This window comes from Phyllostomus hastatus, unplaced genomic scaffold (assembly GCF_019186645.2).
Source record: "Phyllostomus hastatus isolate PE091 unplaced genomic scaffold, TTU_PhHast_1.1 phas_contig_348, whole genome shotgun sequence".
NCBI lineage: Eukaryota > Metazoa > Chordata > Mammalia > Chiroptera > Phyllostomidae > Phyllostomus > Phyllostomus hastatus.
Window position 1 is genome coordinate 1,481,622 of NW_025333860.1, and position 26,139 is coordinate 1,507,760.

At 55.1% G+C, this 26,139-nt stretch overlaps 2 protein-coding genes across 2 annotated transcripts; both read right to left on the minus strand.

The window, feature by feature from the left end:
• Positions 1-1,168: 1,168 nt before the first annotated feature.
• TGM1 (transglutaminase 1) lies at positions 1,169-16,182 on the minus strand. The gene is made up of 15 exons (XM_045841159.1): positions 14,388-16,182; positions 13,341-13,649; positions 13,012-13,200; positions 11,816-12,064; positions 11,319-11,437; positions 11,078-11,185; positions 10,478-10,652; positions 9,924-10,062; positions 9,683-9,786; positions 7,569-7,657; positions 6,925-7,078; positions 6,542-6,823; positions 6,258-6,418; positions 5,751-5,887; positions 1,169-1,578 (listed from the first exon to the last, which is right to left on the minus strand). Exons 2-15 carry the CDS (start codon positions 13,645-13,647, stop codon positions 1,350-1,352), a joined length of 2,442 nt encoding a protein of 813 aa, XP_045697115.1. The 5' UTR covers positions 13,648-13,649; positions 14,388-16,182; the 3' UTR covers positions 1,169-1,349.
• A 634-nt stretch (positions 16,183-16,816) lies between these two features.
• Positions 16,817-22,961, minus strand: RABGGTA (Rab geranylgeranyltransferase subunit alpha). Its single transcript, XM_045841160.1, has 17 exons — positions 22,842-22,961; positions 22,463-22,519; positions 22,189-22,299; positions 21,697-21,821; positions 21,320-21,507; positions 20,862-21,065; positions 20,478-20,561; positions 20,306-20,388; positions 20,114-20,215; positions 19,906-20,011; positions 19,777-19,828; positions 19,535-19,623; positions 19,314-19,402; positions 19,104-19,220; positions 18,388-18,501; positions 18,033-18,120; positions 16,817-17,125 (listed from the first exon to the last, which is right to left on the minus strand). The coding sequence occupies exons 2-17, from the start codon at positions 22,463-22,465 to the stop codon at positions 16,977-16,979; spliced, it is 1,704 nt and encodes a 567-aa protein (XP_045697116.1). The 5' UTR covers positions 22,466-22,519; positions 22,842-22,961; the 3' UTR covers positions 16,817-16,976.
• Positions 22,962-26,139: the final 3,178 nt, after the last annotated feature.

Here is a 26,139-nt window from a genome sequence, read left to right on the forward strand (position 1 = left end):
AACGGAGTGTCAAAGGGCAAGCGTGGGTGTGGGGACGCAGGTGGGGGCCAGGGGCAACAGTCTGGGTGAGAGGTGAAGGCTGCTCGGCAGCATGGTAGCTGTAGAGGTGACGAGGAACAGGCGGATTCTGGACAGGCAGGAATGGGAGACAGAACCGTCAGAACTTGCTGACAGACCAAATGAGCGATGTGTGAGAGAGAGAGGAGTCAAGCCTGACTCCAAGATTCTGGGCCCAGGAAACGGAAAGGGTAGAGTTGCCGTGTACTGATACAGGGGAGGCTGCAGGAAGACAGGCTAGAGACAGTCGGGAGTTTGATCTCAGACCCGTTTCGCTTGGTGGGGCAGTCCATGAAACACCCAGCAGAGATGTGGAGAAGGCTGTAAATATACAAGTTTGAGGTTCAGTGAAAACAGATACAATTTGGGGAGCCAGTGGTCCTTAAAACCCTAAGACTGGCAGGACTTACCTGGGCAGAGTGGAACAGGAGGAGAGAGAGCCTGGGCTGGAGGCCGAGTCTCTCCAACACCCGAGCCTGAGAAAGGCAGTCAGACTCAGAGGACCTGGAGCGTGGCCTGGAAGTCTTGATGCTTTCAGCCTGTATTTAATGCTGGGAGAGAATGCTCACCAAAGGTTATTTGGGGAGAGAAACAGCACAAGAAACATGGTGTTAACAGTTCTTATCTGTACATGGTGGTGGTTGAGGATTATTGTTAATTTCTTGTTTATAATTGTTGGTAAACTCTGAACATGTATTACTTTTATAAAAAGTTTTAGACCAAGATATTTGAAAATAAACAGTGGGAAGTGGCTTTTGCTGCTCAGAGAGAATTCTAGTCTATTTCTACCTCAGACATGTGCCTACAAAAGGGAATTTAGTCCTCTCCCACAGTGGGTGCCACGGGAAGGGGCAGTCCCCCCCAAACCCAGGGGCTTCCAAAGGGCTTTGGGCAGTAGAAGCACCCTGAGGTGGGGGTGGGAGTGAGGTTTGGTCAGATAAGCACTGGAGGCTGTCTTGATGCCGAGCAGGTCCATTCTCAAGAGCTGCTGAGCTGGTCTCATCTGACCTGCCAGCCATGCTTCTCAGAACCAGGGGCACCAGAAATGCCACATGTGTCCCTGGAACACTGCTTGACCCAGCACGGACTGACAGATGGACAGAACAGCAGCTTCATTAAAAAACAGTTTATTAGCTTCTGTGCCACCCAGGGCAAGTGAAGATGGGCTCCCTCCCCAGGTGTCCTGGCCTCCCCGCCTGCGCCCCTGGAGAGCTGCTCTCCAGCGGACCCCTGTCTTGTCGAGGCAGTGTCCGTGTTCATCTGACTCCAGTCCCGTTGCTCCTGGCCCAGGGCTAAGCCCCACCTCGAGAAGCCATAGGAATGCTTTCCCCGGAGCGATTGTTGTCTCCAATGCCTGAGAAGAAGCCCCCACTCCCGGAGGCTGGGGCCACGTCCACCTGGATGACACCGTGCACCTGCGAGAGCTGTGGGCTGTCCAAGCTGGCGATGAGCTGGCGGGGGCCGGGTCGCACAGGCACGAACGTCTGGCGCAGTGTCACCGTCTCGTTGCCCCCAATGTCCCTGTGGGCAGAGAGAGGGTCATGGGCCTGGGGCGACTGGGGGTGGAGTGGGGAGCGAGGACTGACCGGGCAGCCAGGAAGAAGAGGTACAGAGGTGGAGCCCCTCAGGCACTTGTGGGCTTAGCTGGAATCCCCACACCCAAGACCAGGACAAAGCCTGAGTCCCAAGGCCACCTCCACTCAGCCAGATCAGCAGTCGCCCACACAGCTGCCTGAGCTAGAAATCTGCCAGTCCCCCGGGATGCCTCCTTCTCCTGCCACGGACACTCGGACAAAACTGTGGCCCTGCCACCCTCTCATGGCCACTGCCACCTAACCAGACCATCCCCGCCCCACACAGGGTTTCCTAGACCAAACGAACTTCATGTGGAGACTTGGGGCTTACCATGGTATTGCCAAACACTTCTGGTTTTACCAAAAAAGAAAGTGGAGGAAAATTAATTATCCTCTGCCACAAGAATCTTTCCAAAGAATTGTAATACCCCAAAATATTGAGAAAATGTTATCAGAACAAAATGAAAGTCCTTCCCAAGAACAAGTAGTTGGCGTGTTTAAATTGACACATGTTTGTGTGTATGTGAGACACACATACACACTTCAGTGCCTTTATTTTCTCCCTTCTTCATGAATCTCTGAAAATCTGTTGTGAGGCCACCTTTCTGGGAATCAGTTTCACCTGCCTCCTAAATGACCTTGCCTCCCGTCTCATTTTTCCATTCTGTTCTCTAACTGTTTGAACTTGAACTGAACCCTTCAAGGACTCGGCTTCCCTAGTGCTCATGGAATGAGACTGCAGGTCCCTGACCCGACACACACAGGCTCCCTCTGACTCAGCCTGCCTGCCTGCGCGGCGCTTCGTCCCCCACCATTCCTCCTGCCCACCGGCCCACGGTTCCTTCCCTCCCCTGAACCCACCTTTCTCATGCTTGCCCTGGCTGCCAGTGCAGGCCCACACCACCTCCTCAGGGAGGGCTCCCTTGAGCACCTCCTCCCCTCAGGAAAATGAATCTGGCCTTTCTTTGAGCTCCCCCAGCAATCTGCGCGTGTGCTTCGTGTAGTGAACGCGATTGCATTTATATAGCCCCTGCTCATGCCTTTGAGCATCTATCCTTTCCTGCCTCTGCCTAAACCCTTACCTCTGGCTCCCTACTCAGCCCGAGCCTACCTTGGGGATCCTCGCTGGAGCCACATCCTGTGTGGACACCTCAGTCCTCCAAGGGAATGAATTAACACCCCAACTTCGAGGATGAGCCTCCCTGCTTGGAGCCTGCTTACAAGGGGCATCCCTGGACTGCTCTGTACTCCTTTTGCCACTGTTAGCTGTGTGGCTTAGGACAAGTTACTGAACTTCTCTGATCCTCACTTTCTGGTCTGTGAAATAGAAGTGAACATAAAATAAGAGGGTGGAATCAGATGATCTTGAAGGTCCCTCCAAACTCCATAAAGGAGGGAAGCAGGGGATATATAAACTCTAACTGTTAAGTTATGGACTTAATCTCTAGATTTTCTGTCATAACAGAGAACCAGAAATCAAGCCTACAATGTAGCAGGTCGGCTATACTCCGGCTGGTTACAAATTTGTGTTTTTAACAAATGTGTTTGTTTTTTTGTGTTTATAGTATAGTATAGTATACTATACTATATACTATATAACTATATATATACTAGTGTATATATATACTATATAGTTATATAGTATATAGTATAGTATACTATATAGTATAGTATAGTATAGTATACTATACTATATAACTATATAGTATATATATACACTAGTATATATATAGTTATATAGTATATAGTATAGTATACTATACTATACTATACTATACTAATCACACTGTACTTTTTCAGAACATGGCCTTTATATATAACGTTATTTCCAAGGGAAACGGCTTTCCAGGTCCCAGCATAGACTATCAAGGTCTCTCCCTGCCCTGGTCTTTGTGGTAGGTGAGACATTTGCCACACGCCTGTCTGTGAGTTTAAGCTGCGCACATCAGCTGCTGGAGTTGGACTGTGTCTATGTCAGCGAGCTCAGGCAAGGAAACCAACTCTCTGACAAGGACACCAGAAATTAGACATCCAAAATTAGCACTGTCCTTCAATCCTGTACTTGTTCAGCCTTGTTGCCAGTGCATGGAACATTATTTAAAACTCCTTTTGGATTTTCCTTCAGAGTCCATGAAAACCACACACACACACACACACACACACACACACACACACACACGTCACGAGCACCCTGTCACACATGAACATCTGGTCCCTCCTTTACAGCCAAGCTTTCTTTTTTTCTGATTGAGGAAGGCCACCCTAGGGACATCCTCTAGAGAATGATTCAGGCTCTGGGGGAAATTCCAGAGAAGGGCTTGGAACAGACTTTCAGCCTCTCCTGGTGACTGGTTTGGTGGTGACAAAAGCTATCTGGAGGAGTAAGTGCTGGAATGTTTATTCAGTGGCTAGTCACCATGCTGGGCGGCACGCCTTATGTTCCAATGGGATTCTTTACCACAGCCTTTGATGCGCGCATGAGAGCGAAGTAACACCCACCTTGGAATCCAATATATCTGAACCGACAGCCCAGGGACTTCCCCCTTGGGGTTCTCCATTGTCCTGGTGGCTCTGGCCTGAACTAGCAGCAGCCAAGGAGCCACAGGCGAGGAGAACCTGCCTTGAGAAACCATCATCCAACTCTCTCATTTGCTGGTGGGGAGACTGGGGCCTTTAAGTGGGAAGGGGGATGTACCTCCCTGCTCAGCTCAGTGGTCTTTTTCTTACTCCCAGGCGAGGGCAAGACTCAAAGGTCTGGCAGGGCTGCTGATGGGAGTCTAGCTCTGGGGACCCCTCAGAACAAGAGGTCCTCCCTCCATCATTTGCAGATGAGAGACACCTGCAGGGGGAGCTATCAGGGAGTCCCAGCTCCACTCTCTAAGCTGCCCCAGATTCCAGAGAGACAGGGAAGGCACTCCTTTGTGACATACGACATCATCCAGGGTTCAGGCTGGATGAAGATCAGGAAAACAACCTTCTCAGCTTTGTCTTGTTGGCCCAAGTGGAGGCCACCACCAAGGCAGAGCCTGCTGTGACTGCGTGTGGGTTGGGGGAAAGAAGGGCAGGGTGGATGGGCACCGTCTGTTTCCCCCACCCAGCCCCTCCACAGGGACCATCACTTTCCCTCAGGCTCTCTTTGTCTAAGGAAGGAAATGCGGGCCCCTGTCCCCAGAACACTGATCTTAAACGTCAGCCCCTGGCCTCCCCTGCTTTCCCTCTGTGCTGCTCCTGGGGAGGGACAGGGCAGCGTGTGTGGGTCTGTGTCAGAGACGGCAGCACGGGCCCAGGGACCCAGCCCTGTGTCAGGCCCTCGCAGAGCCTCGCCTGGCCCAGCATCAGGTCCAGGTGGGCTGGGAGGGGCCCTCGTGGCACAAAGCAAGCAACAGGCTTGAGAGCCTGTACAGGGCGTGTGCCATGTGGGCAGGGCAGAGTCTGGCCCTTGTGAACTGTGAGACCCTGTGAGATGTGGCCATCAGGTTCCCCCTCTGTAAAGTGGAGCGGATGGTGGCAATAATCAAAATAAAAACTCCCAGCAGAGCACTAACTTTGTACCAAGCACGTGCTAGATGCTTTATGCGCATCATCTCATTTAATCCTCACAATGGTCCTCAGAACCAGGTCCTACTGCTATCCTCACATTACAGGTGAGAAAAATGAGGCTCAGAGGAGAAAAGACACTTACCCAAGGGCACACAGCCAGTGAATGATGGAGGTGGGACTCAAACCCAAGTTTTTAGGATTCCAAAGCTTTGCTTTTAATTATATGACGGTCTCTAATGTACTTAAAAAGGTTTTTATGGTCTCTCAAAGGAGAAGATATTCCTGAAAGTGCCTGGTCAACTGCTGAGTGCTGGGCAATGTTAGGGATAAACTGCTAATGACCCCTATGTGAAGTTTTAGCTCCCTAATGAGGCGGTGAGGCAGGGCGGGGACACAGCACCACACACACAGCAGGCCTCCTCAGACATGTCGCTTGGGCTGAGCTGAGTCAGGAGGTGTTGCTGGCTGGCCCCAAGGTGCACTGTCAGACCCTGACAGACAGGGCCACACTGACCAGGTGCGAAAGCCAGGCAGGGCCCAGGGCAGCCCAGGAGGCAGGCAAGAGGATGCCAGACTCACCCCACGTTGAGGATCTTGGGCCTCTGTAAGCCGGAGCCCTCGAGCCGGAAGACAACGTTGGTGAGGGTGACAGGCAGGGGGTTCTTGAAAACAATCTGTACTTCGCATTCCTGGCCGACCACAGCCGCTCCCAATAACTGAGAGAAAGACACCCATCCCCACATCAGAGACCCTGGCCAAACACTTGGAGTCCATACACGGCACCAGAGGGGATTAAACCCTCCCTGACTCCCACATTTCTGCCCCTGAGAGGAGGCTCTGCATCAGCCAGAGGGGAAACTCCAAGCCGCTCCTCACCCGAAGTCGCCACAGCATCGGGGGATGAGGTCTCATTTCACAGGTGAGAAAGCTGAAGTCTGGGAGCCCAAGGCCAGTCCCTGACCTGTTCCTCCTGGAACCCTTGTCCGTCCAGCCAGCCTGTTCCTGACTTAGTGCCCTGTCCCCCCCACTCCAACTTCCTTCCGCCCCTGGTGGTCCCGCCCGCACGCTCTAGCCAGCCGCCCTCACCGTGAGGGAGAGGTCCGGGGTGCGCAGACGGAAGGTGTGCTGCTTGGCCAGCACCTGGCCGTTCTCCTTGACGTGACCTGAGACATTGAGCAGCATGGCCCCCTGGTCCACAAGGTGGGGCTGGTATTCCTTGTAGGCCACGGGCATGGTCACGCGTTCCGCTGGGGAGAGGAGGCATGGTGTCACGAAGGCCTGCTTCCCCGGACACGGCCTCCCAGAGTCTCCACGTCCACGGCCCTGGGTGCCGGCCATCTAGCGGGCAGGGATGGGGAAGGGACACTCACAGGCCTTTGGGGCCAGCACCACTTCCTCCTTGCTCTCCTTGAAGGGGGACCCAGTGACCCCGGTGTAGAAGGAGACTGAGAGGTAGAGGTGGAGCTTCACAGTACGGCGGCTGCTGCTGCGATTGGTCAGCACCACAGCGAGCGTCAGGTCCTGCCCCATTGCTGCGTCCTGGGCCTCCACCTGTATCGCCACATCGTCGGCCGAGTCCCTGGTGGCGTACACATTGGGTTTGCTGCCATGGGCGGCTGCTGTCTCCACTGCCTTCCGCTCTGCTTCCGACCCTGGGGGTTGAGGGTCAAGGTTGAGATGACTGCTACTGTGAGGGGGGGTGAGTGCTCGGCGGGCACAGTTGGCCTGGGCCTGAGCTGGCCGGGCCGGGTACCTTCTGGGTGCTTATAGATGTGGGTGATATCCTCCCGCATGTTGGAGCCGACGGCCTTTGTGACAATGAGTGTGCCAATGGCCTTCTCCTCCACGTACACAATCTTGAAGCTGCCATCATCCTGTCGCTGCCAGTAAACCTTGTCACTGTTTACCTGTCGGGAGAGGGCAGGGAGTGTGAGCAGCCCGGGGGCCTGAGGTTGGACCTGGCCCCAGCTACCTCCCCCTGAGCCTCAGAGCATCCGGGAGCATTAGGTCTAAAGGCTGGGAGCCTCCTGGCAGAGCCAGACAGGGAGACTTGCCAAACTGCGCCCGATGAAGCCGCAGAGCAGGCAGGCTGGTCTGGGAGGCTCCTCACCGAGCACCTTGGCATTAATAACAGTAATCCCTTACGCTCACATTCGCTGACTTTACGACCCGTAAAGCCGTTTCATACCCAATTATTTCTTTTGATCCTGAGTGCAGGAAGCACGGCAGCCATTATTATTCCCTTTTACAGTTGAGGGAAACTAAGGCCCTTAGAATGACTTGCCCAAGGACACACAGCTGGTCGGTCAGTGGTGGAGTCAGGGCCAGAGGCCCAGGACCGTGCCAGTGCTCTGCCCTCCACGCTGCTCAGGAAGGCACGTGGGGCGCAACGCTCACCTCGGCGAAAATGAAGGGTGTGTCGTACTTCATGTAGACCAGGCCATTCTTGACGGACTCCACGGAGCAGGGGCCACAGCAGAAGATGCCTAGGGGAGTCAGGGCAGGATGGAGGTGAGAGCTCCAAGGAGGCCACGGGGGACCCTCAGATCCTGGGGAGAGGCCCGCCCATCCAGGCCTAGTGCCCACTGCCTTGGGGTCGGCTGTCACCCAGTCCGATCCAGGGAAGGCAGACAGAAGAGTGAGGTTCCATTTGGCCTCAGTCAGTGGGTGGCTGGGCCAGTCCTGGGGACAAGCCTGTGCTGTCAGCCCGGTCACCAACACACTCGTCCTCCACTGGCTGGAGCTGGGCGTCGGCTGTCTGTGACCCCAGAGCTCAGGACCCTCTGTGTCAAGACACATGCAGAGCCCATGGTAACTCTGCTTGCTAGTGGCAGACTGATAGCTCCACAGCCACGAGGCGGGGGTGGAGGGGGTCTAGTGGAAAACGGTCTGACCGCGTCGTGCTCGGGGGTGGGGGTTAGGTGAGGTGGCTGACAGGGAGGAGGCCTGGCAGGAGAGACACGGAACAACGGTATGTGAGGGGCATCCAACAGGAATGGGTCTGAGAAAACACCTAGCACTATGGTATTCTTTTATCAATGGGGAAACTGAGGCTCAGAGAGGCAAGGTAGATGCTGGATCTCACTGAAGGAGCTCGTGTTTACTGTGGTCCAGGCATACTGCTAGTCTCTCTAATATATGATTTCTCATCTGATCCTCCCAAGCACCCTACGTGGTACATATTATCCTCACATTACAAACAAGAGCATCAAAGCCCAAAGCTGCAAGGAACCTGCCGAAGATGACATATCTAAGAAGTGACCAAGCTGGAAAGAAGCCCGAGGCCGGCTGCCCGCCCCACCACTTCCCAGAGTGGGGACCAGGACTCAGTTCTCCCAGTGTCCTGCGCTGGCCTTCTCCAGCATCGCCGGCATCCCTGGGCTGCACAGCTCAGGGGGCACTGTCCATAGAGATGGTTGGTCTCTGGGGTCTGGTCAGAGACCAAGGGAGAAATGTGGGCTGAGTGAGCGCCTTCCTCCCCAGGGCGAAGAGGGGAGAGCAGAAGGAAGGCGGCTCGAGGGGTGGGCGGGCTGGCTGGGGCTGCAGAGCTTGGGTGGGACGGGGAGGGGCCTGTCCGAGAACACAGTGTGTGGCAGGTCTAGCTTTTGCCAACAAGTGTCTTGTGGAAAAGATACTGGTAGGTTATGTCATCAGTAGTTCAATCTCAGGGCTGGGTACAGGGGCTGCTTTCTTCTTTGAACCTATCTGAGTCGTAATTTTTTTATACTACACATATTACTCATGGTGAGCAACAGAACAGACAGAAGAGGACTTGGTGAAAGCGAGAGTGCACGTCAAGAAGGAAGGGAGTCAGGGACTGGCTTTGCTCTGCGGCTGACCTAATGCTCTGTGTCCCAGGGAAAGTCACTCCACCTCTCTGGGCCACCATTTCCCACGTGTCCCGAAAGGGCTGGGAGAGGGCCCCAAGCCCAGCTGATCTCATCACTAGGGGAACTTTCAAATATATAGATTCTTGGAATCCATCCCTGGAAGGTCTGATGTGTCAGGTCTGTGGTGGGACCTACACATCTGCTTACAACAAAACAAAACAAAAATCTCCTGAGAGAGGACAGGAAATATTTACATTTTATGCTATTCAATTCTGCACTTTGTCCCCTCTCCAGCATGTATTACTTAAAATAATCACCTTTTTTAACTTAAAAAAATACATAAATAAAAGTGTCCTTCAATGAACTATCCCGAGGATATATAAGTAAAAAAGCCAATGAGAATAGTGGATTGGTTGGGGGAGAAAAACCTGTCACTGAATTTTCTTGAATGCTTTGACTGTCAAGTCATCTGCTATAATGGTATATTAACCATTATAAATAAGTAAAACTGAGGCATACAGTTATGGAGAAAAGTAAAAGCAAACTAAAGGGCACGTGGCTGATGAGCTGGCTGAAGGAGCTGTGGGGGCTGAGGGCCTGGCTCTCAGGCCCGGCTCAGCACGCAGGCTGGAGCCTGCCACCCAGGGAGGGCTCGAGGGGCCGGGCAGGACGCCGCCTCACCACTGCTGGTCTCCTGGGGTGTGGAGTCCACAACCTGCCACCCTGTAAAGCCCGAGGGCAGATCCGGCCTCTTCATCCAGCAGTCGTTCCACACGTGGAAGTTCCTGGACAGACATGAGGGAGGGCTGAGTCTGAGCAGCCGGTTTGAGCCCCTGGGACCCCTCGGGAGCCAGGTCGCAGGTCGCTGCTCCTGGCAGGGAGGAGCGGCCCGGCCCAGCCCCAGCCCCAGCCCCAGCCTCACCAGACGGAGTCGTGGTTCAGGTGCTCGAGAGGCTTCATGTTCTCATCGAAGTAGATGTCCATGGTGAGGGACGTGTCTGTGTCGTGTGCGGAGTTGAAGTTGGTGACGGTACGGGTGGCCAGGCCCAAGCATCGCAAAACTGCAGAGGAGGCACAGTTGGGGCTCAGGGCCCAGGGCCAGGGCAGGGGCCAGGGAGAGGTGAGGCATCAGGTGAGGAACAGCACAGGGAGAAGGGCAACTGGGGTCACCGAGCTGGGTCAGGGGTCACTAGGGTCAGGAGGCCTTTGGGTTGGGGTGTGTTGGGGGGTGTTGGGGGTTAGGGGAAGCCAGGCCACCTGTCTGGCCTTGCCCCTGCCCTTCCCTTTCCCCGCCCCTCCCCTAGGCTTCTCTGTGGTTGTTAACATTAATTAATGATAATTAAGGCCAGCCTACCATCCACCCCCTCCTGCCCCTGCGCTATGGCAACAAGTGGGCCTGGCTCAGGAAGGTGGAGCCCGGCTTCCCTCCCTCCTCCGGCAGGGCCCAGGCCACTCTTGTCCCAGTCCCTCCACTACCTGTGGTAGTCACACCGGCGAAGACCCAGCACTGGCCATAAGGGACAGAATAGCCAGTGCGTAGGTAGCTGAGCAGGATCTCCACGCTGCCCACCCACGCTGACGGGTTGGTGCCTCGGGAGTAATCACCAGACCAGTTCCCAATCAGGACCCCATTGTCATCCAAGGAGTTCACCTGTCCAGGCCAGGATGGGGTGTGAGGAGTCGGAGGAGAGGCTCAGGACCTGCCTTGTGGTCACCAGCCCAGCCCCCGGCCCTCAACCTCCGTCACCCCTAAATGCCCGAGGATCTGGCCAAGTCCCGCCCAGCCCTCTCAGAGCCATCTGCCCTCCCAGCCTGGTCTGACATAGGAATGTGTATCCTGGGTGTGCCAAGTATTGGGTTTGGCCCTACATTCCATAAGAGCTGGGACAGGAGCCAAGAAGGGTGGGGTGGGGGGCAGGTGAGGGAGAGAAGAGGAGTGAGACCCCTCTCCACTATACCCTTTGCAAGGGCAGGTCAGGGCTGGGGGTCCTGGAGGAACCAGAAAGGCCAGAAATGGGCAGCAAAGGGGGCAGCAGGCAGACACTCCGCAGGGCTCAGAGCCATGGGGGCGCTCACCATGGCAGAGATGACCCGGGAGACACTGACTGGGTCCCCACGGCCTCCATATGGCATGCCCCGCCGGTCCAGGATGTACAGGCAGGCATCCAGCACCCCATGGTCAAACTGCAAGGAAGGGAGGGCAGAGGTGGCCGCAGCCCACTGTGGCCAAGCTGGACCGCTTGGCCCACATCTTCTCTCCCACCAAACCCTGCCCGCCTCCAGCGCCCCTGAGTGCATTTGGCTGTGGCAGCTGTACCTGGCCATAGTTCCATGTCCGTTCGCCAATCTGTGCTTCGGTCCCATAGTAAATTCTCCCAGACTCATTAAGCACATACTCCTGCCGCCAGTCCTCACGTTCCACATACACGATGTCCTCTGCAACCCCAAAATACACATGCCTGGTTCGCTCCAGCCCTCTCCCTGGGCCCCACCTGCCCCTGAGCCAATTCTGCAGGGCTCATGTCCACAGAGGAAGAACAGGGACACCACTGGCCTAAAAACACTGTTCCCAGGAAGGACAGAGGGAATATGTCAGAAACATTGGGAGGAGGGTGACTGTAACCAGGGTGCTTCACCAGGAGAGGGGAGGCTGTGTGACCTAGAGGGGGTAACTTTTGACCTAGAAACTAGATCCCCTCACCTGGGCAACAGGGAGGCTGGCTTCTCCTAGGAGTCCTGGCTGGGTCCTAGGAGAGGACACTTGACCTGCCTCCTTTCTTGTCTATCCCCTGCTCCGGACTCCAGCAGGCTCACCTGAGCACCAGGGATTGAAGAGGATGTATATCTCATTGTTGGGGTCGAAGGGCAACAGGAACTCGCCGGCTTCCGAGTGCGTGCGGACTGTGAACTGAAACTTGCCGATGATGGCACTGGGGGAGGTGTGGACTCGTAGGTTCAGATTCTGCCCGCTGGACTTGGTCACCTGGGCCTTCCAGCCTCCACTGCCCCCTTTGCCCACTGGGATGATCACATGGGTGCCCTTGCCCACTTCGGGGTTGTTTCCTAGAACGGGAAAGCAGTAATTAGCTGGCGAGGCCTCCCTGAGGCAGTGGGGACGGAGCCTTAGACTTCTCTCGGCCCCACCCAGAGCATGTATGAGCCAGCGTGTGTGTGTGTCCCCGAGTTGGGCCATCACCCTGCAGTCTGAGAACAGCTCCGTCCCCGCCCGATGCTTGCCCACACGTCAAGGAAGAGGCCCAGTCCAACATCCCAAACCTGTTCCCCTGACACTGAACTCAGAGGTGGGCAGGAGAGAGCAGGCTTCCGTCACCCTCCGCCTGCCTGACTGTCCCAGCCCTGCTTGGGTCCGGGTGCCCCACCTCATGTGAATGGGCAGTCCGGATCTTGAAGGCCGACCCTGCCTGTTCCCTCAGGCTGCCACTATGAGAGCCCAGGGAATCCCTGGTGGAGGTGGTGGGGTACTTGGGACGTGAGAGGTGGGGTGGACAAGGTCAAGTCCTAATCAAAGGGTACGAGGAGTCTCCCGCCCCCGGCAGCAGGGTAATCACCAGCCTGCACAGTCTATGGCCACCAAGCAACGCGGTAAGGGAGGCACCTGCCCTGGGTCACGGAGACCGAGGAAACACAGAGACAGGCTTGGACAGAGAGCGCAGAGGGAGCCAGCCACACCCTGCGCAAGGAGAGCAGACCCAGAAAGAAAGATGCACAGAGGCAGCAACACCAGAGCAAACACCCAAGGAGAAAGAATAGAAAGAGATGCCCCTGAAGGCTTGAGGTGGGTGAGCTTAGGAAAATGGGGACACCAAGACTGTCCCTGCAATACACCCCTAGGGACACACACTTGCAAATGCCTCATCTGGCAGAGGCCGAGGAATGAGATGAGGGAGGAGCCCAAAGACACCCCTCTGACCCTAATACCATGGCTGGGAGGCCAGCTAGCCAGGCCCCCTGCCCCAGTGTTCACCCTCCCCACCACAGTCCCCACTGACCGATGTGCAGCTCCAGGGTGATGCGATCGGAGGACTCGTAGGGCCGAGACAGGAAGAGGACCATGTGGAAAGGCTGCCCACGGCGCAGGATCAGCTCATCGTACTCGAACTCGTCTGTGTGGTGCTCTCGGCGGTTCTGGTCCGAGCGTGAACTCAGCAGGTCCACACCAGTCACCACCAGCATGCCTTCTGCAAAGTCATAGCTCCTGGTCAGCGAAGCCCCATGGGGAGCCCATGGCTCCATCATTAGCCTCCCAGGCCCCCGGAGATGCCAGGATGAGCCTCAGTCCCCTTTTGGCTCTCAGCTAAGACGGACAGGCCAGTCTCACCTCGGATCACACCGTCTCCAGCTGCGTTGACACCGCTGCCCCGTGAGACGGGTCGGCGGGAACCTGAGCCCCGGGAGTCGGGTCTTCTTCGGCCCCCAGAGCTGGACCCTCGGCCTCCGTGGGGCTCCCAGTCATCATCTGCCCCACTCCGGCAGGAGCAGCAGCCACAGCAGCGGGCCCAGAAGGAGCGGCTCCCTCTGCGTGACCGTCTGTCTGGCTCGGGCTCGGGCTCTGGGGACGGCGTGGCGGGGGGCTGCCAGGGGCTCCCGCCCCAGCGGCCCATGTCGGAACGAGGACTTCCCATCATGTCTGTGTGGAAGAGGCAGGGAGGCTCCGGTCACCCTCTCAGATGTCCTTTACCCAGGACACCCCAGCCAGCCCAGCCAGCCCAGCCAGAAAACCTCCATTCAGAGCTGAACTGGGCTCAGCCAGATGACAGAGACGATCTTATCTTGAACCAGAGATTACCCCAGACCCATCCAGAGGCACTCCCTGAAGACTCCTCTCAGACTTAGCTAGAGAAACTTCCCACACTGCAGGGGAGAGTCTTCCCTTCTCACCCCCACACAGACATCCGCCAAACCAGACACCCTACCAAGAAACCTGCTCAAGGACCATCCCAGGAAATGTGTGGACACTCGTCACAGTCTTAAGACCCAGCTGCACAGACCATCCCCTGTCCTGACCCCACCACCGACCTCTCCTCAGTCTAGATAGTGGTCGACCAGCTGACCGCCTTTAGGACCCATTTCTTAGCAGAGATCCCCCACCCAGGACTCCTTGCAAAAGACAGACGGGTGAGGCGGGACGTGGGGGCCTTGGCATTCCCCACTTCTGGTCAAACCCCACGCACAGCAGCCGGGAGGGGCGGCTCGCTGTGCCCGAGCCCGGGCTCCCCCAGCGGAGTCCCAGCAGGGGGGCAGCTTTGCTGGCCCTGCAGGCTCGAGCTGGGCCGCACCCCACCTTGCTGGGGCAGGATCTGAGGGTGCGCAGTCCCCAGACAGCATCGTGGGGCACAGCAGCCCAGAGCCCGTCGGGGCCCCTCACCTGGCGGCGGTGCCGGCGGCGACTGCAGCTCTGGGTCGCGCAGTCGGGGTGGAACAGGTTAGGACTGATGGGACAGGATGGACGCGCTGGAGGCTGCCACACAAGTGGAAGGTGTGGGGCCTGCCGGCAAGTGGTTTATGAGGGGGGAGGGCGGGGCTGCTGCTGGGAAGGGAAGCTTGGTTGCTCCAACCCCGTTGGGGGAAGAGGCCCGGCCCCCTGGGGCTGTCTCTGAGGTTAGGGAGGGAAATGAGGCCCCGCCGAAACCTCTTTTCCCTTTCGAGGAACTGAGGAACCGTGGACATGGGATGATGTGGCTGGGGCTAGGGCTTGGGAGGGTGTGTGTGGGGGTGGGGATCGGAGTCTCTCAGGGCTGAAGCTGGGGTGAAGTGGAAGGCTTTGTTGGGACCGCCATACTAGGCTGACCCCTGCCAGACTGTGTACTTAAGGAGTCCCTTCTCCTGAGGGCAGTGGGGGCAGGGAGCCCCTTTCACCTGTACCCCTATCCAGCTGACCCTCTGCTGCCAAGCTCAGGCTGCCTGCCTGTGGTCTCAACCCCTGTTGCAAAGCTCCTGTGCAGCCCAGTCAGGCTCAGCACTGTGACACTGGCCTGGTCCTGGTCCTGGTCCTGCCCGGGGAGGTCCCTTGGTCCCAAGGTGCAGGCTGCTGACATCAGCAGCCTGGCCCTCAGACTGGCTCCACCAGCCAGCCCACGACCTGCCGGCTCTACCAGATCCTCTGACCCCCCACCCATGTGTCCCTCCTCTTCCTCCTGCTGCTCTACAGCCCCCAGCAGAGGTGAGTAGCCCCCAGCTTCCTGTGTCCCTCCAAGTTTGGGATTGGGGGACATGGTCAGAGTAGGGGCAATCCCTGCCCCGGGGAGTTTGGGGGAAGCTGAGGCCTTACTCCGAAGCTTGGGTTGGAACTGAGGCCCCTCCCTAGGCTACAGAGTGGCCCCCCCTCACTGAGAGGAGTGTCTGGTCAGCGGGAGTCCTGGGTTCCCCAACCCTGAATTCTTCCTGGGAATCCTGACTAACCGGCTCCAGGCACCTGCCCTGTGTGCATCCCAACTCCACCTTGGCACAGGGGAAACACCCGTTGCTGCCCTGGAGAGACGCAAGGTAAAGAGGAGGCCAGCCATCTTTACCGAGGCTTTCTTGGGAGGTCTACAGGAAGCCTGGGCCCCCTCTTGGGGCCTCTCCCCTCCATCCCACTGGCCATCGAACAGAAAACAGTGAAAACAGGGTTGGCGAGAAGACACAGGGAAGCTGAGGAGAGGCGGAGCCTGATGATGCATGGGGCAGGGAGGTGCAAGTGCAGCAGAGGCAGGGAGCTCTCCACACTCACGCTGACCTTTTCCAGCCCACCTCCAAGGCTCAGCCTTGCAGGGGAGTCAGCCCCAACCTCCAGCACTTTCAGAAAACCCACCAGTGGAAATCAAAATCTCAGGCAGATATGAGGGAGGTCAGCCAAAGGGCTTCATTGAAGGGCTGTTTGTACATCACTATGGACAGAGAAAGGGGCTGGACCCTGAAGATCTGGATGTGTGTGAGCAAACACGGGCCCAGGAAGATTCCCAGGGAACCAGGAAAATGCCTGTCAAACTCTCTCCCTTTTGTTTCAATCTTTTTCCCTCCACCAAGCCAGGTTTGACTCAGTGGCCTAACCTGAGCCACTCCCTTTTCCTCCCTCCAGGAGGCTCGGGTGCCTCAGAGCTTTCAGTCAGGACACGCGTCTGTGTGTGGGCATAAATGTGTGAGGGTCCACGTGCACAAGGGCGCATGTGATGGGTGTCATCATGAAAGCAGACACCCGATTCAGGGAGTGAGGCCAGGTCTGCTCAATCGTTCCACATTCACACAGAAGCAAGAACAGGAGTCTGGAATCCCAGAGCAAGCTGTGCAGAGAGCGCTGGCTCCAGCATTTGAGCTCAGCAATCTTGGGCATGTCTTACCAAGTTTCCTCATCAGTACAATGGGCCTAATCATCTCAAGCCTGAGTGCTTAGGATGAGCAAGTGGGATCAAGTATTTTAAAGGGCTCTTCAACTGCATAATGCTATTCATGGGGAAGGATGTTGTTGTTCTAAGAGGGTAGAGCAAGGGTACCCGGACCTCCTCCTCTGGGAAACAGCCTTCTTGGCTGTGGTGAATGAGAGCCAGGGCTCCTGGGCAGAGGGCATCTGGAAGGGGCAGGGGTCATGGGAGAAACTTTTAGACGCCCTTCCAGTTGCAGACATAGCTGCTTTGTAGCCCAGACCCCACAGTTACCTGACCCCAAACTGGATCCCAGCCTGGAATCCAGACCCAGCTCCAGACCAACCAGAAGGTAAACTTGAATCTAGCCTTCACCCTGATTCTGCCCAAATGCTGAGGCTTTGGTTCTCCATGACAGGGGATAGCAGGACTGAGCATAAAATGAAGGAGACGGTAAGCCAACACACGCTAACTCTCTCCGTTCCTTTTCCAGAAAGGTGACAGTAGTAATGGTGATGACAGCGATGGCAGCAGCAGCAGCCGCTTAGCAGCCTTAGAGGCTTCCCCATTCTTTATTCAGTCCCATAAGTTAGAGGGCAGAATGGGGGCAGGGTCTCTCAGGTGAGGATGCTGCTAACTGAAGGCAGCAGCTCGGCCAGGTGTTCCGAGGTGCCCACTGTTTGGCACAGGGGATTGCCCCGCAGGTTGAGGAGCACTAGCTTGGGGCAGGAGGCAACCGGTTGAAGTGCTGCAGGCTGCTGGAGACCTTAGGCAGGGGAGTCAAGGAAAGGCTGGCCAGTCCCCCCAGATCTCGCCTGCTCCTAGGCACCCATCGCTGTTTTCCCTGGCAGCCTGCTTGGTGGGCCCCTCTCATGCTTCCCTAGAGGGGGTAAGGCTCTAGGCAAGGGCTGCAAACACCTGCCCACAGGGGCCAGGCAGGAAGCACAGGGGCCAGGCTGGGTTGGTGCTAGAAGTGGTGGAGACTGTGGCCAAGAAGAAGGATAGCCATGGCTAGAGGCATCCACAACTCAGCAGTGACCAAAGACTGCTCAGTGAAAATGCAGGCCAGCCCAGGCTGGTGTGGCTCAGTGGCCTGAGTGCAGGCCTGGGAACCGAAAGGTTGTCAGTCTGATTCCCAGTCAGGGCACATGCCTGGGTTGCGGGCCAGGTCCCAAGTTGGGCGGGGGAGGGGGTGGGGCTGAGGGATGTGAGAAGCAAGTAATCAAACAGATCAATATGTCTCTCACACATTGATGTTTTTCTCCCTTCCTCCCTTCCCATCTCTCTAAAGATAAGTAAAATGTTAAAAAAAAAAAAAAGAAAGAAAGAAAATACAGGCCAAGGTTGCTTTAACTTACCATCTTTAAGAGAAATCAGAATTCCAAATTTTTTAAATATGAAACTTCCTGACTTTTAAAATACTACCTCATACCCAAGCACATCTGCAGTCTGCCCATTTGTGAACTCTAGCTTGAGGAAATCGCTTGGCCCCTGCAGAAACACACAGTGCAAGTCCAGGACAGACACACACAGCCCCTCTCCTCAGCTTAGACTGCCAGAGCTCCCTCCTCATCCCCCTTCAGTGGGGCGCCCCCACTGCTTGTTGTCTGTCCTTTCCCAGTGTGGCACCTCACTCTACCCACAGTCCAAAAGGCAACCAGAAGGAAGGATACGGTTGTTGCACAGTAAGAGCTCTTGTAGCCGCGGCAGGTTAGTCACACCGTCCAGGGACTCTATGGCATTATCGCTGGCCTGAAGTACCTGAGGAGCAGGGAGGGTAGGGAAGACAAAGCAGTCAGGCAGCTGTCAGCCTGAGACTGGTACAAGCAACTGGGGCGCCCAGGGTGACCAGCTTACAGTGCATGGGAGGGCTCCTGGGGTCAGGCTGGGTGACGAAAGGGGGAGGACAGGGGTCATCTGCAGTGGTTGGGAGGACCCGGGCATCTCTTTGTAGGGTGGGCAGGCTTCTGAGGTAGAGGAAGGGAAAAAGGACCACCCAGGACATTGATGAAGGAGTGAACGTTTTACCTCAAGGCAGCGCAGGGCAGCCAGGGCAGGGGGCAGGGCTCGGAGACGATTGTGCGACAGGTCAAGATGAGTGACCAAGAGCAGCTGCTCCAGATGGCAGAGTACCGTCAGGTCCTGTGGAGGGAATGAGACACCCGATTCGGTGGGGCCTCAGCCATCATGTCTCAAGCACTTGCCCTCTGTGCCCCACACAGGCCCTTGCGGACCCCAAATTAGGAGAGGGTGGTGAAGGTGGGAAGCTTACTTTGCAACCTACCATAGTACATACTACAAGTCAAGGACATGGGACAGACACGAGTGCTGTGGGTGAGGTGGCTAGTGGAGTGGGAGCAGGTACAGGGGACAGAGGAGGACCCTGGCAGAAACACGGACACTGGCAGGAGGGGTCGGGTGAGTCCGGGGGCCGGATGCTGGGAGCAGAGGTGGGCTGCAGTGACGGGGTAATACTGATGTGTTGGGAAGGTTGGTTGTAAGAAGAGGAAAGCAGTGGAAAAACAGAGTCTAGGAAGTTTGTCAGGAACTTCTGGGAACTATTCAGGCTTTAGGTGTTGGCCTGCTCCAATGAGCAGAGGAAAAAATGTCCAGAAAGGCACCTGAGACTGAAGGCAGGTGAGGCCAGACAGACCAGGGAGCAAACAGAAAAGCTGGCCAGGCCATGAGGAAGAAGGGTGGGCCGGCGGGATGAGGGCCCAGGGAAGGCTACATGCAGTCTGTACCTTGTGACTCAGGTATAGCACGCGAACCTCCGCATACTCCATCTTGAGCACGCTGTTCTCCAGCAAGAACTTGCTGCGCAGGTCATCCAGGTATGCTGCCCGCATTGGATCCACAGCCTGGCAGGGACAAGGCCGGCAAGGAATCTGTGTCAGCTGCCTTCTTCCTGCCCACGGGGCCTCCCCCTGTCTGTTCCTGCAGGCCCAGCTTGCCTTGAGTGTCTGGAAGTACTGCAGTGTCTCCTTCTCATACAGGAGGGGGTCCAGCGCCCGCATCAGCAGGATGATGGTGAGCAGGCACCCTGAGAAGAGGGTAGGAAGAGGACCCTCCTCTGCTCCCATATTCTTGAGACCCTTCCTATTCCCTGCCCCCTCCAATATACACAGAAAGGGGCCTCCTGAGAGAAGTAGGATCTCAGGGAATAGGTCCTCACATTTATTCTCAGGCTCCAGCTCCTGGAGCTCCTTACAGGATGTAAGCTCGGACTGTAGCACCGTGGACTTCTCCATCGTCAGCTCACACCTGAGGGGGGAAGGGGAGGGATGATGCCCACAGCTCTGGGGTACTTGCCATCCCCCTATCCAGGCTGAGACCACATGCCTGAGCCCCCTGCCTCCCATCCCAGTTGCCTGATGCCCAGAGTCCTCTCCTGCAGGCGTGCTTCCCTGTCATCACCTGAAGAGCTGCTCATCTGTGGCTGAGTCTCGGCACCAGCCCTCTTGGTGGCCTGAAAGAAAGAGTAGGTGGTAGGAGGGGACACCCATGCGAGGAAGAGGGGGCAGGGGCTGCTGCAGGTTGCATCACCTTTTAAGAGCACACACTCTTTCTGGATGTCGCCTGCTGTCCAAATGACACGAAATGTATGTTGGGGCAACTGGTCATTGAGGGAGGCAGCGGGCAGGTCACAAAGCTGGGAGCACTGGGTCAAGGAAATGCCCAGCCATGCCACTTTTCTGATCATCCCACCCAGGTCTGCCCCAGCCCCCACTGTGTCCCAGCAATCCTGGGATACCCAGACATGACCGGGCCGGTTCCTGCCGTCTGGAGTCCTCCACTCCACAGGCAGGGGTGACTCATCAACGATGAGCAGCAAAGTCACCGTCCTAGAGTCCACCTGGCACAGGGGACAAGAGAGACCCCATCAGCCCCAAAAGCGTGAAGCCCACAATCCACAATGTTCTCTAGCAAAAGCTGTAGGACTCACCAAGACGGGCCGAGAGAAGGAGACAGTCAGACAGGCCTCATCCCGGCTCACGTGCAGGCAGTGCAGAGCATCCTGGGGGTCAGCTGGCGGGGAGACACAGCCTTGGGTCTCCTTAAATCCTCTTCTATTCATTCCAAGCCCTTAACACCCAGCCTCCTCCCCCACTGCTCACCTCGTCCCAGAAGCCAGCGGTGATAGAACCAGGCACTCTGATCATTGGGGTCAGTGAAGAAGGCATTCTGCACCAGCTCCAGCTCTGCAGGGGCCCAGGAGGCACAGCGCTGTGGTTAAGATCCTGGCTGCCCCAACACCCCACCCTCTCCTTGGTGTCCCTCCAGTCCTCGGTTTGCCTATATGCTAGCTTTGTACAGCAGCTACATATATCAGTTTTATTTTCCTACAGGACATGAGCTCTCTTCTGTCAGGGGCTGAACCTTATGCACCCCCAGAGCCATGCATGAAATAGCTGCCCAGAAACCCAATGGCAGGTTCAGAAACAGGGCTAGGCTGGAAGGGCAGTGCTGCAGAGTCCTCCCCAGCACCCAACCCTGCTTACCCTTGAGAAGTACATCCTCAGGGAGGCGCCCCTGTGGTCCAGAGTCTGGCTGGGGATGCAGCTGGGGCAAGAGGCAGGAGCGGTAATGCCAGGAAGAGTAGTTGGAGAAGTTTCGAACGATGAGGCTGTCAGTGAAGGCAAGCTCCTCTGCAGGGGGCACAGCTGCCTGTGCAGCCACAAAACGTCGGTAGTCCCAGCAATGGACTGGGGGGAGGGGTGACAGAACATCTCAGAAGCAAGGCAAGAGGAGCAGCTCCCTAGGTGGTACCCGTGGAGTTCCCTCAAAGAACCCAAGAAGGACCTCTATGCATCCCACAGAGTTTCGCTCCATAATCCCTCTGCCATCAGCTCGGTAGGCCTGTCCTGGTCATCCCTCCCCACTCTGGGCCTTCCTGAGGTCCCAGTACCAGGATGTGGGGCAGGTGAGGGCTGTGGGGACAGAATATGCAGGCACATACAGTTCCGTTCATCAACCTCGAGGAAGCGGGCACACAACTCCAGCTCCCGAGCCCAGTTGGGCTCTGGCAAGCGGCTCAGCAGCCAGCAGCGGTGGTGCCAGGTACCATAGGATTTGGGGTTCACCCTCAGGCAACTCTCCAGAAAGCCCAGTTCTGCCTTCACCAGAGCGGCCAGCTCCTCAGGGGACCTACACCCAGACGGGAACAGGGGTCAGGGCTCTCCAACACCCAACCTCAGCTCACCCCTGACTTTCTGCAACAATCCTCGACTGCCCTCTGCCTATGCCTCTACCCGCTTCCTCCTCTATCCCTGGACCCAGGCAGGGCAGAGAGGTAGGGCTAGGGTCATCTTCTTGGGATTCTGAACCCCTACACACTTCTGGGCCTCCAGCCGCTGGAGCACCTCTCGTCGACAGTTCCAGAGGGTGGCAAAGTCAGGGTTGGCTCCCAGAATCTGGCTTGTCAGTTCCAGCACTGACTCATCCAGCTCACCAGCCTGGCGCTGAGAAGATAGGTAGCAGGGTCAGAGATCATACCATTCTTCCACTTCAGGGCTAAATAACATAAACAGAACTATCCAGCATTCTGTAGACCCCATTCCATACAGTAGGTAGTATGTAAAGCGCTTCATGGGTTTACATGTATTCTCTCATTGAACTTTCACAACAGCCTCGTGCAGTAGGTGCAATTATTAGTCTCATTTTACAGATGAGCAAACTTGAGTTCCAAAGAGATTCAGTAACTTGCCCAAGGTCACACAGTAGTAAGCAATAGAACCCAGGCAATCTGATTCTAAGGCCCAGCTTTTGGCCTCTGTGCTATATACTAAGGGGGCCATGTGGAGAAGGGGCTAGCTCTGAGGGCCCCACCTTCTGGAAGACAGTCTGGGTGGCTGACTTGTATAGCTTCAGCTTCTGTTCCCGCTCTAGCCTTTTGGCCTCTGCCTGCTCTTCCGAAGTCTTCACCTTCAGGCGCCCGTGCTACAGGGATAGGTGGGTTGGAAGGGAGCAGGTTGCCTTGCAGGGGCAGATCCAAGGAACCCACTGTGGAGCCTCAGGTTTACAAAGGTAAATGGAAAGGCAAGGCCACTAGGAGCAAGGTCATGGGCATGCTGAGGTGAGGGGCTGGACTCAGGGTTCTCACCATGGTGCCGGTTCAGGGTTCAAGCCAGGGGTGGGGTCCAATGGCAGCCTGTGAAACCTGGGGAAAGAAGTGTCAATCATAGAAGCCCCGCCCCCTTGAAGCCCCGCCCCCAGTTGTTCCCCCGGAAGCTGCTCGCGAACTTGGTTTGAGACCCCCGGGTGGTAAAGTAGTTCTGGACAGGCAGGCATTGCACTTCCAGGAGGAGGCACCCACTGGACTGGGATTTGCACCCGTGCTGTCCTGCCCACGCCCCGATCCGCCAGGGCCGGACCCGAGCCCCGGCATTTAGGCGATGGGGATCACTCCGCGCACGTAGGTTACCGCTGCCAGCTTTCCCCACAGCATCCAAGCACTCTCGCCCCCCGCGGGGGGGACCCACCTGCACTGGGAGGCGGTGTGGGAGACGCGGAGCTGAGGCTCCCGCCACCGAGCCCGGACGCTGGCTAGAGCGGCACCCGGCCCCTGCTCTCCAAGGCGCAGCGCCCTCTGCAGGCCATAGGAGGGCCCCGAGCGGCGTTGGTGGGCTCGGAAGGCGCGTGCGCGGGGTCCGGAAACTGTTAGCCCTCCAGTGAGTACGAGTGCGCGTGCGCGGCTATGGCCCGCGCGTGAGAGCAGCTGGAGCTGTAGTTAGTTTCAGCTACCCTAACAGCAAGCTATTCAGTTGAGGGGGGTTCTCTAATAGCCTAAAAACACCGCCTCACCACTTCACTGGCCTCATTCTGGTTGTACAGGCTACCTCCTAGTTGCTAGATCTAGTGGATGGAGTTTCCTGTCTTTCTCTTCCATGACCTCTGCAGCATTTGACGCTACTCACTTTATTAAACTTGACACTTTGTCCTGGCTTCTCCTGCACCTTAACTTCTTTCTTCTCCTTTCTAAAAGTTGATCTTTAGGGCCCTTTCCCCATTCCATTTTTCCTTAACATAATGTTGCTGGGAGAACCTTAACAGCTCTCCTGGGCCCACATCTTCTGACTCACACTTTGGGTGACTTCATCCACACTCATGGTTTTTAATTGCTACCCATAAGCTGATGACATCTCCTGCCCAGCTGTCTTGCAAGCTTTAATAATGAATGAAAATATATGTATGTCTGCATACATGTGCACACACATTCAAAAGCCTATTAGATATTACATGTGTGTCTCAGAGACACCTCAAACTCCAAAAGCAAAAGGTTTCATTGACTCCTTTCCATCCAGTCTAAACTTTGATTTTTATGTTTCCCTATTGTAATGAATGGTACTATTCCTTCCCCACTTTTCCTTAATATCTCTTAAAAATCATCTCTAGTCCCACTGCACTAAGAATTTAGGCTCATTTCTTCCCTGGATTGTTGATAGTCTTTTCAGTGTTCCCTCATTTCCACTCTTTCCCCTCTATTATCAGTTCATCTGTGCAGCTGGATCAGTCTTTCTAAAATGCAGGTTCGATTGTGTCACCTCTCTGCCTGAGAGCCTTCCATGGCTCCTGAAAAAATTTTCAGGGCAGATTTTGAATTAGGTTAGCACATCAGGCCTTTTGCCACTTGAGTTCTGCCAAGCCCCTCTGGCCTTCTGTCCTGTTTGTCCGTGTTAAAAACTCTCCATCACTGCTGACAGCACTATTTGTAGTTTCCAAACATTAACCTGTTTCCACTTCTTGACTGCCCTTCCTTTGCCTGGTAACTCCTGTTCGTCTTATAGATTTAACTCAAGTTGAAGTTCTCCAAAATACCTCAGTCTGATTTAGAAGACCTTCATATGTGTCATTATTAGAGTACTGATATTTCCTTTGCCTACTGTAAGCCTTGGTTTGTATGCCAGCATCTCTTATCAGGATCAGAGTTCTTGGAGGACAGGAACACATTTTTGATCCTGCCTCTGCAATACTTAGCCTTGGTTCTTAGGAGTTATTGGGTATTTATTTGAATGAATGAACAGAACGCCACATAGGGGGTGGGCTGGCTTGGCTGGGCCTAGTAGGGTGTTGGCATTTAGGGAAGGGAGAGTTCTTGTGGGCTGGACCAGCTCAGGGAGGTTTCCTGGTGGAGCCTTCATGGGGTTCACGATGACAGTGTGCATGAGTGTGTGATGTATTTTTGAGAAGTGTACATCTGTGTGGCATGTGTATGTTTACAAATCACGTCTGGGTAAGACAGAGTGGCTTTGAATTTTTTATATTCCATACCTTTTAAAAAATCCTCATCTGAGGATATGTTTATTGATTTTTTTTGAGAGAGAGAGAAAAGGAGAGACAGAAACATCAATGTGAGGGAGAAATAGCAATTGGTTGCCTTCTGTATGATCCCTGACCTAGGATCGAACCTGAAACCCAGGTATGTTCCTTGGCCCAGGCATTGAACCTGCAACCTTATGGTGCATGGGATGACGCCCCAACCAACTGAATCACCCGGCCTGGGCTCTTCTAGGCCTTTTTAATAATATTCACCTGCTAGAGTTGAGTGAAGATTAAATACAATTATGTAGGTAAAGTGCTTAGAACAATGCCTACACTGAGTAAGGACACAGTAAATAGTAATGGTAGCAATTTCCCCATTTTTTTGTGACAAATATGCAAGGAAATTGAGACTCAGAAAGATTAAGTAACCTGTGTCTGGGCCAGCCCTTCCAACTCACCAACTGATTTTTTTTTGTCACCACCTGCTTTTGCTTCCTGCTCTATACACACTCTCACATGTATAACCAGATACCTGGGAAGACAGGTGCCAACAGGTGCAGTACCATCTTACATCATAGTCACTAAGAGAAGAGGAAAGGGGTGGATGTAGGCTGAAACAGTCATGAAATATGTTTTAGTAATTAGCAATCTTGAAACTGGGAAAGTTGAGTCAACCAGGCTTAAAGGAGGAAGTGAGTGTCATGAACAAATCTGCTTCCAAGGAGGTAGGGCCTGTTTTTGGAAAGAGAGGGCAGGAAAGGCATTTCAGGCATGTACTACGATGTGAAGGTGGGAAAGAGAAACCAAACAGACTTAGCTGGCAGACAGAAGGTGAACCAGGTGCCTTTGGAGATAAGACCAGTGGAACCAATGACAAGCCTCTTGCTTTAAGGCAAGAAGCTGTTAGGAGTTATATTTAGCCTCCTGTGTGGGATAAGTGGGAAGCATGCAGGTGTCTGAGGACCATGATCTGAATGATGTTTGAGGAAAGAATTTTACTGCCTTCTGTTTAGAGAAGGGAACAAGCAATAATTGAGTTCCAAGTGAGCCTCAGACATTTTAATGTACTCACTGCATATAGTAGTGAAGTAGGTATTCTTATCCATATTTTACAATGAGAAAGCAATGCTTACTGTGGGTTTACCAAGGTTAAGTTGCTTGCCCAAGGGCACGCAGCTTAGAGGAAACACAACCGGAATCCAACCGTAACTAAGCCTGGGTGTCTGCCCACTGCATAGGTGGGAGTGGCCATTGCCAGAGGCTCAAACTTGAGCTTCTTTTTTAAAAAAATTTTTTTTAAAAATATTTTATTGATTATGCTATTACAGCTGTCCCATTACCCCCCTCCATCCCCCTCCACCCTGCACACCCTCCCCCACCCACATTCCCCCATCTAGTTCATGTCCATGTGTCATAAGTTCTTTAGCTTCTACATATCCCATACTATTCTTGTCCTCCCCCTGTCTATTTTCTACCTACCATCTATGCTACTTATTCTCCATATCTTTTCCCCCTGTC

Excerpts from the sequence above, each read along its gene's own strand:
- TGM1 (XM_045841159.1), bottom strand. The coding sequence starts at position 13,647 with ATGATGGGAAGTCCTCGTTCCGACATGGGCCGCTGGGGCGGGAGCCCC. Across the intron at positions 12,065-13,011 it reads CACCCTGGAGCTGCACATCG|GAAACAACCCCGAAGTGGGC; the intron begins GTCAGTGGGGAC and ends TTCCCGTTCTAG. Across the intron at positions 7,658-9,682 it reads ACCCCAGGAGACCAGCAGTG|GCATCTTCTGCTGTGGCCCC; the intron begins GTGAGGCGGCGT and ends TGACTCCCCTAG.
- RABGGTA (XM_045841160.1), bottom strand. Across the intron at positions 19,624-19,776 it reads ACAGATGAGCAGCTCTTCAG|GTGTGAGCTGACGATGGAGA; the intron begins GTGATGACAGGG and ends TTCCCCCCTCAG. Across the intron at positions 17,126-18,032 it reads GCTCTTACTGTGCAACAACC|GTCTCCAGCAGCCTGCAGCA; the intron begins GTATCCTTCCTT and ends CCCCTGCCTAAG.